At 42.7% G+C, this 12697-nt stretch overlaps 1 protein-coding gene across 5 annotated transcripts in view; it reads left to right on the top strand.

The window, feature by feature from the left end:
- GULP1 (GULP PTB domain containing engulfment adaptor 1) overlaps positions 1 to 12697 on the top strand; it is a 277933-nt gene that overhangs the window by 221401 nt on the left and 43835 nt on the right. For all 5 annotated transcript variants that reach the window (XM_054044445.1, XM_054044447.1, XM_054044446.1 and 2 more), the window contains 3 exons: positions 3794 to 3931; positions 11997 to 12113; positions 12554 to 12646. In XM_054044445.1, the coding sequence (XP_053900420.1) occupies positions 3794 to 3931; positions 11997 to 12113; positions 12554 to 12646 (348 nt within the window). The remainder of the gene's footprint in view (positions 1 to 3793; positions 3932 to 11996; positions 12114 to 12553; positions 12647 to 12697) is intronic.

Genomic DNA, 12697 nt, shown 5'->3' with positions numbered 1-12697 from the left:
GAGTATAAGGTAAAGCTTGGAGAGCTGAACAAGCTGTGTGGAGAGGGTGAAGAACGGGAGAAAGCCAAGAGGGAAGGGGTGTGGAGAGTGTCTTGGGATGTAGGGGAGAGGAAGAGAGCCGAGAGCATGGGGAAGATGCGGGAGATAGGAAGGGGAGAGAGCCTTCTGATGGGGGAGAGAAAACAGATGGGAATGAGACCAGTTTGGAAGGAGAGGGAGAACCTAGGGGATGTGGTGAAGAGAGCGCAAGCAGCATGGATGGAAAAGAATGTGACTAAGCTTTTTGGCCAGGAGGTAAATGAGAAAAATAGTTTTAACGTGTGCGGTTTTTTTGACAAGCTGCAGGAGAGATAGAGGTTCAGTGTGTGAGAGACATTTTATTAGGGGACAAGGGGCAGGAGGATGGATGTGGAGAGAGTGTAGAGACTGGCAACAGGGAACATGAGACAGAGAGAGAGATTGAAAACATGGAGAAATGTTTGAAAGACTTAAATCCTGTGTTATAATCTTGGTTCTGCTGTTGGTCTGTGGCCCTAAGCAAATTATTTGAGGCTTGATTCTTGGAGATGCTGACTGCCCCTCTGCTGAGATTACAGCAATCTGTAATCTCTGCACAGGAATCCACAATTTTTAAAGTAGATAATAGCTCACATATCAACTGCAATTGTTCCCTTCATAACTGGTACTGCTGTCACATGCTACTGGCCAAATGAAATAAAACACCAAGAGGGTTATTGAGAAAAATAAAATACTAGAATCTCAAATATTCTTTTTATTTCTGTAATTTTGCCAGGCTCTCAAAAATTAAGAACACTCTCATTGCCACCTTTTAAGCAGTTAGGCCATAAGAAAATATTGGGCAGTAGTTTTGGGGTTTTTTTTTAGTCCCATTCATCAAAAACAATGGTTCACATGGTCACACTTCTCATTTTAAGTGTATGTGACAGAGTACAGGGAGGGAAGATGGGGAGAGTGCGGGAGAGCATGTACTCTGCTCACTTAGATGCTAATTAGTTTCCCAGGGAAGCTGATTGGGGTAATTATCTAATCAGGCTGGTGGGCTGGGTGGGATAAAGATTCAATTAGCCCATCAGCCCAGGTCTGATAAAGAGGCACAGGAAGAAAGTGCCAAGAGGGGGTGAGAGAGAGGAATAGGGCTAGGTGAGCTCAGCCACACAGAGGTCTTAGAGATGCGAGACCTCTGTTCCCCTCAGGTCCTGAGGAGAGGGCCAAATGCACTGTGAATATTGTAAACCAACTGTCCCACAGGGATTGTAATAATTTTGGTGGATGGAACTTAAAATGAAAGGTCACTGAGTGTACACCTGGTGGAGTCTGCTCAGTTTCTCCGGGAAAGAAGACAGAAGTGAAGCCATGCTCTTGTCACAGTATAACTTGTGTGTGCTTTAAAATATATCTCTTGAATTGACAGAACATGAGTGTACTTGTGTATAGAGGAAAGATTTGGATTTGTGCCTTTTTTCATAGAAACCACATGAAGGAATTTGCAAAACACCCCATTTGTTGCCAACAGAAACATTTAGAATTACAAAATGCATTCTGTGAGAAAAGCCATAGTTTCTGTAGAAATTGTTTTCTTTGATATTAACAATAGAATAGTGGATTAGAATGGTTCTGCCATGACACACACACTACAAGCATGTAGGGAGTTTCCTCTCGGTACTACTCCAAATTAAATCTCTCCTGGCTTTTAGGTGTCTAGAAGGTCTGGACTCCATAATCAGATTACTTCTTTGCTGGGTGAGATATTAATTGTCATATCAAAGCATAATTACAGTAGACACACTCCTGAGCAGAAATATTAAACTGAAAAAGCAAAACACAACTTATAACTCTCAGGCATAGCACATCAGAACTCCAACAAAAAGCTCTGTGTTCAAGATCTTAACTAACTAGTTCTCACAAAAAGTGTCCCAAATGCCATGTGTTTTGTGTGTTTTAACTCTTCTCCCAAACATATTAAATCCTTGGGTTATTATGTTCTGGTCTGACATTCAAAACAACAACTCTCCTAGGCACACGATTTATCACATTTGTTACAAACCTAAAAGTTCTACACTGATATTTCTTAGGCACATGTCTTGTCTCGTCTGATAGTTAATAGTATGTTTTATTTTCCCCTCTTGAGTTATAGGTTTAAGATGCTGGTTTTGATTCGCCACTTTTACACTAGAAATAAAAATTAGTAACCATCTAGACCATGAATGAATTTTATTGCTGTTTTCCAATACCCAATTTTACAATAACCTTTACCTAATCTAAATGCTTAGTTACTTCTCTCAGGGCTAAATAATTCCAGCTGTCTTTATCCGTTCTCATTTGTAAGCCTTTTTTGTCTTGCAGATTCTGCTTTTTAAGGTTTGTTTCTTAGGAGATTGAGGGCTTGTCTTCACCAGGGGGTAAGTTGACCTAAGTTACGCCACTCCAGCTGTGTGAATAACATAGCTGGAGTCGCCGTAGCTTATGTCGATTTACCCTGGTGTCTTCACTGCCCTGCGTCAACAGGAGATGCTCTCTGGTCGACTTCCCTTACTCTTCTCGGAGAGCTGGAGTACAGTAACTCCTCACTTAACGTTGTAGTTATGTTCCTGAAAAATGCGATTTTAAGTGAAACAATGTTAAGCGAATCCAGTTTTCCCATAAGAATGAATGTAAATGGTGGGGTTAGGTTCCAGGGAAATTTTTTTTTGCCATACAGTACAGTACAGTATTATAGTTGGGAGGTGCTCTTGCCTTACCCCACACAGGCACAGCCCACTGGCACTGGAGACAATGAGTCAGGCAAGGAGGCTGAAGGTGCTGTAGGCTAGGAGAAGCAGGTTGCGCAGCAGCAGCAGCTGCCCCTACTCTACAAGCACCAGGGGCGGGGGGCTCAACCCTCGGCCCACCCACTCCACCCCTTCCCCCAAACCCCCACTCTTAACCCGCCTCTTCTTTCCCCCCTACTCCCCCTTTACTCCACATGCTGTGTCCTCGTTCCTCCCCCCTCCATCCCCTGCCTCCTGCCCGCAGCAATCAGCTGGTTTGCAGCATTCGGGAGGCAGGGGAGGGAGGGGGAGCCTGCACGCTGGGTCCTCGCTCCTCCCCGCTCCCTCCTGAACACTGGGGCGGGAGCGGAGGGGAGCTGATATGGGGGCTGCCAGCTGTGGACAAAGCAGGCGGCCAAACGACGTTATAACGAAGCATTGCACAACTTTAAATGGAGCATGTTCTGTAATTGAGCAGGGATGTAAGATAGAAACAACGTTAAGCGAGAGGACGTTAAGTGGGGAGTTACTGTATCAGGGTCAACCAGAGAGCACTCTGCCATCGATTTAGCAGGTCTTCACTAGACCTGCTAAATCAATCCCTGCTGCATCGATTGCAGCAGCGTCTATCTCCCCAAAGTGAAGACCAGCCCTCAGATGCAGTCAGTATTAGCTAGAATGATCACTAACAGTTTAAACAAATTTTGAATTCTTCAAACTGCAATAAAGGTTTAATTGATGAAATTAGGTAGCTGTCCTGCAACGAGTTCCACACAGGTGCACAGGTCCATCTGAACAAAGCTCATTGCAGGGCGGGGGCCTTCCCTTGTAACTACATGCACATTGAATGATGCAATATCATTTCCTAAAAGGAGGGAAAGGTCACAATAAATTTGTCACAATAAAGTAAACATCATATTACTATAACTTGTTCCTTTATAACAAGGTGTGTAAAGTATTAATTTTCTGAATAAAATACAAAAAAATTAACTCATCAAATGTGATCATTCTATTGTCATTTGCAGGAAGTCCAGCACAATTGCCAGCTTCATAGGATATCATTCTGTGCTGATGATAAAACTGACAAGAGGATATTTACCTTCATATGCAAAGATTCTGAGTCAAATAAACACTTGTGCTATGTATTTGACAGTGAAAAGTGTGTAAGTATGTCAGATGTTTTACAATGATTTTGGCATCTCAAATGGCCTGTTTTGAAATTAGTACTAGGAAGAGGATAAAACGAGCAGCTAAGTAGCCCCTTATATAGGGACAGCTTGATGTATTGTTTCATGTCAAGATGTTGCCTTTAAAATTGTACTTGTGTTTATTACAGATTTAAATTAAACATTTTGTTAATACTCTTTCACCTAAGGTCACAATGTTCTTTCTTGAGGCAAATCTCCTTCCCAGTACCCAGCCTCACTACCTGGGCCAAGCACCAGGCTGATACACACGATGGGGAGAGGATCCCTTTCCCTTCAGGCTCTGGAATGCCATGTGGAGGTTACTGCAGCACACTGTGTGAAGTAGCCACATGGAATGTTGTGCAGTACACACATATATCCTTATGGGATTTGCACAGTTGGCATCCTCCCCTCTGCTAGGTCACCCATGTGCTGATACGCCACTAGAAGAATCACTTCACCAACCACTGAAATGCAGTCACTTCTGGGGTGCAACATGGCAACTATTCAACAATGCACAGTTACATTCAAGAATAGTTTAGGACAGGAAGAGAAGAATACTGTGTCCATCTGAAACAGTAGGAGTTTACATAGGCAGAAAATAAATGCCTAATGGAATTTAACTAGGACATTGGTGCTAATGCACTTATTCTTATGAAGAATGACAAGTGATGTTTAATATTCACAATTGCCCAGGACCTCTATTTCATCATACCTCATTTAGAAGACCACAAAAAAACTCTTGACAAAATTTACAGCTTTTTTTCCTCTATAGCATTAGATGCAGTTATATAATCTTTTGCCTTACTGCTTATAGATTATGTTTGGTGATCTTGTCATTAATCTGCAATAGTACAGTGCCAATACCAGTAACAATGTGTATACTCACTGTACATTTCTGTTCGCTTGTATCTTCTTGTCTGTCTTCCTTTCTCTCTTCTTTTAGGGAGGGCAGCAATAAACACTGATCTCTTCTCGATCTCAGGTGCATTTCTTATTCCCTCCCAATAGTCTCTTTATGCTAGTACCTTTCAGAGACTGGGATGTGCCTAGTGGTTGGTACAGGAGTCAATAGCCAGAAAAAGGCACCTAGGCTCAGAGCAGAGGCCAGAGTCAGATGCCAGTAATTAGATTTGAGGGTCGGAACCTGAGTGGGGAAGGCAGAGGAAAGGCTGGGTCCACCATCAAAGGCAGGAGCAGGACTGAAACAAGGTGGGAGCAAGGTTGGGAAGAAATAGGCAGAGGAGTTATCGCAGCTGTGGGCAATAACAGCCTACTACAGGCCAGCTGCACTTGTTAAGTTGCCTGGAGACTGGCTCTTCTACAGGGCAGGATACCTGACAATACCCCCAACTTGAGGATGCCTCCTAACCGGGCCCAGTTTCTCCGGGTATTTCTGATGGAACTCTTGCAATACATCCAGAATGTGCATGTTCTCTGCCCAATCTCAAGATCACTACTCCAGACTGTAATCTTCCCGGTCCGCCAGGTACTGGAGCCTTCCCCTAACTTGCTGAGTTGAGGATTCAGTGGACCAAATCCTCCTGTCCGAGAACGGTTATAGGTTGGAGTGGTTTGGAGATAGGTTCTAGATGTAGGACTTTAAAAGTGTGAGGTGAAAAGGTGGATCTTTGAGGACTCAACCAACTGTAACCTGAAGGTCACTGTGTTTATCCATTCTATAACCGTGAAGGGGCCCAGGCATTGGTAATCTAGTTTGGCAAATGGGTAGTTTGATTTAAGGTTCTGGGCAGAGAGCCACACCATGTCCCTATGGCCAGATTGGGGACGGCCTGATGGTCTTGGTCCATGTGGTGTTTTATTGGCTTCTTTGGCAGTCTTCAAGTGTTCCGTGAGCTCTTGGTGCACCCAATATATGTTGGGGGCTAAATCCACAGTGGCTGGCACTGGGGAACTTATGGGTAAGTATGTGTGAAAGTGGGAGAGAAAGCCATAGTTTGCAAAGAAAGGGCTATATTGGGTCTGTTATGTGTTTGTAGTCAACAAAACATGATGTCAAATAACTAACTCAGTTGACACTTTATTTAAGTGAGATAATCAAGCAATATTTAATACAGCACTGTGCAGAAAAAGGAAATATACATATCAATCTCTGTAATGGAGAAGGGATGGCAGTGTAATTCAGTTCACTTCTGATTAACTTCCTTAAAATCACCCTTTATATATATATTTAGAACCTAGAAAAATCCTCATGTTTTTCCCAGAGTTGGTTTTGCTGACATTTTGCTTATTTGAATATTCTTTCCTTAATCTAATCAATAAGTTAATAATGTCTGTAACTATATTTAACTCTTAATGACTTGGACATTAGTCAATTCATAACTTAATGGTTTGCTGTTACATTGATTCCAGAACACATCCGCTATACCAAATGCTCCTTGTCCATTTTGTCAGTTACTAATTTTATCAATTACCATGCATTTATGTGTATCCCTTAACAATTGTCATTTTGTCCATTACAACACACATGTATAATAATAGGCACCCCTTTATATACAACGGGTGCTTACAGACCAAGAAAAAATGACCTATTGACTATGAAGTTCTTTTCATGTAATTATAAAGGTACTATAAAAGTATAGTAGGACTTTGGCTCATCTAGAAAGAAGCAGTGGGTTATGGTTAAGGTTAAGAATTTTCACAGTTATTTTTAGTAAAAGTTATGGACAGGTGGTGGGCAATAAACAAAAATGCATGGGAGCCCATGATCTCTCTGTGACTTTTATTAAAAATAACCAGGGGGAGGAATGACAGCTGGAGCCTCATGACAGCGGACTGATATCCTGAGTTCTACCGCCAAGGGAGGGGGCACAACCCCGGCCCAAGCTGTGGGAGGGGGCGCACAGACCTGGCTCCAACCCCAGCTACAGCCACTGACAGCTGAAGCCAAAGAAGTCACGGAAGTCCGTTAAAAACACAGAATCCGTGACCTCCATAACTAAATTGTATCCTCAGTTATGGTAGTGTGGTTTAATTATTAACAGGTCAAGGTGTAGATTGCATTGTTATATTCAAATTTGGAGTAGCACATCAGGGAAGGCTAATTGTCCTGGTGGTAACTGAGAAAACAATAAAGGTACTGCTCCAAGATTTGATTGACTCTCTCTGTTTGCCCATTGGTCTTTGGGAGATAAGTGAGTCTCTCACCTCAGCCAATCTGAGAAATTCCCACCAGAATCAGGAAATGAATGGGGACCCAGGTGAGATACAATGCCTATCAGTAACCCATTGTAACAGAAAACATTTTCTAGGAAGAGTGAAGCTGGGTCCCAATGTGGTAGGAAAGTTACAGTTTGGGATGAAGTGTGCCATCTTTGTTAGCAGATCAGTGCAACCAGGATTAATGTGTATCCCTGTAAGCATGACAGTTCTGCAATTAAATCCATTGATATAGTATACTAAGAATGCAGATGTGTGGGTAGAGGCTGGAGAAGACCTAGCGGTTTTGATTGTAGGTTCATGGTATGGGCGCTTTTGTAAATGGTTTCATGTGGCCTGCGTGAATCAGGACGAGTGCTGAGAGGAATGCTTTCTTTAGTTGATCAAAGGCTGTCTGAGCCTGCATGGACAAGGGAAACTGAGCCCCCTTGTGCAAGAACACTGTTATGGGTGCAACCAGGCTAGAGAATCCCTTTAATGAATTGCTTTTAGAAATTAGTGAACCCCAGGAATTGCTGAACCCTGCGTACCTTCTTGGCTGCAGCCCAGTTGGATATTTCCACCACTTTATGTGGGTTCCCGGTGTATTCCTCAGGTGAAAAGATATATCACCGTAATCTTATCAAGCTTTTCTCAAGCTTCACGCATAGGTGGTTTTGGCAGAGTCTCTCCAAGACAATGCGCACGTGATTATTGTGGAGCCTAGAGAGAATGAGGATCTCATCCAGGTAAATGATGAGAAACTGGTCCAGCATATCCCTAATATGTCATTTATGAAATGCCGGAGCACCCAAACAGCATGACCAAATATTTATAGTGGCCATACCTGGTACAAAAGGTGGTCTTCTATTCATCTCCTTGCTAGATCCTCACCAGGTTATAAGCTCCATGGAGGTTCAACTCTGTGAAGACCTTGGCAAAGCGGAGTCTTTCAAACAGCTCATTTATAAGCGGTAAGAGGTACCAGTTTCAGAGTGTAATCTTGTTCAGAGCTCAGTAGTCCACACAAGGCTGGAAAGAACCATCTTTCTTCACCACAAAGAAGATTGGGGTTCCTGCTGGGGACGTGATGGGGCAAATGAACCCCTTCTGCAGGTTTTAGTCAAGATAGCTCCGAAATACCTATAGTTCAGGTTTAGAGAGGGAGAAAACGTACCCGATGGGAACCTGTGCACTCGGCTAGAAGTTGATGGGGCAGTCGTAGCGCCAAGGGGGCAGTAGGGCGTTGCTGAACACATCGATATAATGCTGCTACTTAACAGGAATCCACGGAGCTTTTGAGTGTGGTCATGGTGATTGTTGGGGTCGCCTTTGCATCCTATCTTCATGTCTATGAATTCTTTGGAGGACCAAGTGAGCCACAAAAGGTTTCTGATCTCCAGTTAGCTCTCAGGAAACAGGACTATTGGAAAAATGGGAGATCAAAGCACACCATGCCTGAGTGCCAGTAGATGCACGGGTCATGGGAGATGAGCCAGGGGATGCCAGTGTCAACTGATGAATGCAGTGAATAAATTACCTCAAACTGGAGGACTTCTCGGTAGCCTCAAGGGGTAGTTAATTCTAAGGGAGCCATCTGGTCCTCACAAAAGGAATGACAGCTCTGTGGACTTCGCTAACTGGGGGAGTCCTTGTGCTGGGTGGAGATATTGTGTGCTTGGGCAAATTCCAGATCCATGAAATTGCCTGGGATTCTGAATCCACCAGCTACTCTTGGTTGGTCTCAGGCATCACAGGGTGCCAGAGCTGGAAAGGGAGTTGAAGATGTGTTGGTTGCTGATTGGCCATCATCAAGGTACCAGTGGATGAGAATAGGCATGGACTGCTGGGGTGAGGGGAAAGACGCAAACCCAGCCCTGATCCCCATAGGTCCAATTCCTAGTGTCAATTCCTCTTTGTGTCAGAGAGGCAGGGCTGGACCTGATTGACTTGCTTGGGCTCAAGCAATGGAGAAGGGACTGGTGGTGGGGGAATGGAGCTGGAGCCAGCAGGGCTGGCAGAAACCAGGAGGACCATCTTTTTTTCTCGGTGGCATTCATCGATTTTGATGACTAGGTTGAGTAAGGCAGCCAGGCAGGATGGTGATTCCACCTATGCCAGTTCATCTTTAATATTGCCATTTAGGCCGAGCCAGAAATGATAACACTGCCTGGCCTTGTTCCACTAGGTGTCTCCTACCAAGCATCGGAACTCTGCTGCATATTTAGCAACCGGCCAGCATCCCTACTGCAAAACCTCACGTGCAGCTTCAGCTGTATGCTCATTACTTGGGTCATTGAAAATCACCACCATAGCTCAAATAAAGTCTTTACATTGTCCCAGAAGTAGGCTTGATTTTTCCAGGAGCAGAGATGCCCAAGCCAGAGCCTCCCAGGTAAGCAGGCTGATAATTAGTCCCACTTGGGCTTGGTCAATGGGGTACAACTGTGGGCATAGCAGAAATAGGAGCCAACACTGATTTAGGAACCCATGAAACATGATGATTGTCATTGAACTTGTCAGGCAGAGAGAGTTTTGGCTCATGAGGAGTGGGGGTTGGAACTGAAAGCATGGCTTCTATGCCTTCAGAGTGGTAACCCGGGCCTGCAAGATCTCTAGGGCTCCAATTATTTCCATCAGAGAGGTATTGGCCTTTGTAGGATCCATGCTCACCATATCAGTTCTAGTTCCCTGGTTTTTTGGGCTGCTCAAACTGTCATAAATTGGGACATGGCAGTCGTGCCTAGCAACTGGAGTGGGAGGAAAGTCTGGTGGTTAGGAACAAAGTGAGAGCAAGGCTGGGAACAAGCAAACTCAGGGGCTATCACAGTCATGGGTGAATGTTTTGAGCAGCTACCAAACTGTTGCGGCTGCTGGGCTCAAGAGCTGATCTGCTGGCTCTCTTCCCACTGGTCAGGCAGTGTAGCCAATCAGACAGCCTACTACAAGCTAGCTGCGCTCGTTAAGTTGCCTGGAGACTGGCTCTGCTGTAGGCCCTGATTCTTGACAGTACCTTTCTCATCCCATTCACTATTGCTCTTTCTCTGACACTTCTGTCTACCCCATGGTACCCTAAGTGAGTTTTGCCTCCTCCTTCTTTCCAGTCCGTTAGTTCCTTCAGCTTTCAAAGAAGCTCATTCAAGTTGGTGCCTTCCCTTGCAATCTACACACATTTCCTGGAAAGTACCCATAGTGCCAGCATTGCATATTCCCAAATGCCAATTTACCATTATTTAATTAGTGGTAAATATGGTCTTTCTCTAAGATAGTCAACATGCAGCTGATTGGTAATGGTAATTCTGAGCAACTGTCACTTTGTTGTGTTATTTGCAGCAGATAAAATGATTAAACCTGTATCAGTCATTTGGTATTACAGAAAGTTATCAAAGGGTAAGTCTTTACTTGCTTTGAAAATTAAAATCTCAGTCTTGCCTTGATATTTTCCCATGTTTTTCTTTGCTTTTCAATGACAAAGAAAACCAATAGTATAATCCAGTTGACATAAATCCAGTTTTTATAGTGGTTGTCAAAACAAAATCTGTTTTCCCACAAACACACCACATATATGCCAGTTTTTCCTGTTCTAAGTACAAGGAGAAAACTGAGCAAATGCTGACCATTTAATGGTGATTACTGGGATTAACTGAGTTTCCAAAAACATTAACAATTAATTAATATATTGTATTGTTGCATTTTTGACACTGCAAAAGTTATCCAAAGTAAAATCTTTCCTATGTAAAAGAAATTGAAACATTATGTATGGAGTTCTCAAATATGAAGAGAGAAACTATTTTATTTGCCTGGACATCCACAGGTTTGGTTTGGCACTTGTGGTCTTCAATACTTAAGCACAGATATACGATATATAGATATATCGACATTATGGAAATTGATACCCTATTTTTATAATATAGACTTTTGAAACCTAACTAAAAACAATGAAAGTAAAATATTTATTTAACAAAAGAAAGTTACAGCCATCAGCCACTTTCAAGAGATGAAAATGCAACATAAACAGACCCAAGCACATTGTTTATAGATATTGAAGTAGCATAATGTACACTGCAACGTAGATAATTGCATTCTGTCTACAGCAGTTTCCCCTGTAATTTATTTGCTTCAATTATTCTTCAGTTATCCTCCTGGCTGCCATGTTTCTTTTCAAAGCTGACTTCATTTCAGTGGTGGGTGAAGCAATACCTAGGTATATTGTACATTATGTATAGGGCCCTACCAAATTCAGGATCCATTTTGATCAATTTCACGGAGAGAGAGAGATTTAAAATTGGTCAATTTCATGATTTCAGCTATTTACACCTGAAATTTCACAGTGTTTTAACCATGGGGGTCCCAACCCAAAAGGTACCCGGAAGTAGGTCTAATCTCCCCACCACACCCTCTCCTCAGAGCTACCATGCAAGGGAAGGACAAGTCCTGTCTCTCCCCAGCCCAGCAGGGACTCACAGCTAAGAGCTCCCTGGCTAGGGCACTTCCAGGAGCAGGGGGATATTGGACCCAATTCCACAAGTGTCCTCCTGCTGCAAGAACCTCCGGAGCTGGAGCTTCCTGCAGCAGGGGGAGGCACTCCAAGGTGGGTCTGATCTCCTCCTGAAAGTGAGAATGGCCATGCAGCGGAAGGACAAGTCCTCTCCCAGCCCAGCCGGGACTTGCAGCTAGGAGCCCCCTGACTAGGATTCTCCCAGCAGCAAGGGGAGATCAGATTTCACAGGGAAGGGCTTATTTCACAGTCAGTGACAAATTTTTCATGGCCATGAAATTGGTAGGACCCTAATTATGTAATATGTTTTGTGCTCCTGTGAAATGAAAAGCACTGTATAAGATACTCTTAACATGCTAACTCCAATATTTTACTTGTATAAAGGCTGAAGAGATAACTTTAACAATTGGTCAAGCATTTGACCTGGCTTACAGGAAATTTCTGGAATCTGGAGGAAAAGATGTTGAAACAAGAAAACAGATTGCAGGGTTACAGAAAAGAGTAAGTCATACATATTTGTTGTTTCTCTTGATGAAAATTATATACTACTGTAATTTTTTACAAATTTCTGTGAAGTATGCTGGAGCATAAGTTGCAATACTATACTGTACTAAGGACAGAAGATTATTAAGAGACTCCAGAAACACTAAAAAAGAGGACAATAATCTAGGAAAGAATACAGTGTGCATCTTTCCATCGTCCTGAAAATTCACAAGTGCTAAGAAATTTATTACAGTTTCAAATAAAATGAGGCATTTGGGTCAATTATTAAACACAATTATTAGCTTTTTGGTAATTAGTTTGTCATATAGTGTTAAGAAGAGCAGATCTCAAATAAATAAATAAATAAATAAATATGTTACTCGTGATTTATAGCTAAAATTAGATACATCAGAGGATGAGTATCCCAGTAGCTGTTACAATGACTGTTTGTTTTGTAGATTCAAGAACTAGAAACTGAAAATATAGAACTGAAAAATAAGGTACAAGATTTGGAGAACCAGTTAAGAATAAATCAAATACATACATCTCCAGTAAGTACATGGATACAACTATGTTTTCCAGCCAAGATTGGTATAACTTAA

This window comes from Malaclemys terrapin, chromosome 11 (assembly GCF_027887155.1).
Source record: "Malaclemys terrapin pileata isolate rMalTer1 chromosome 11, rMalTer1.hap1, whole genome shotgun sequence".
Lineage (NCBI taxonomy): Eukaryota > Metazoa > Chordata > Testudines > Emydidae > Malaclemys > Malaclemys terrapin.
The sequence above is the reverse complement of the archived record's forward strand: the minus strand, read 5'-3'. Positions and strand labels throughout refer to the sequence as shown.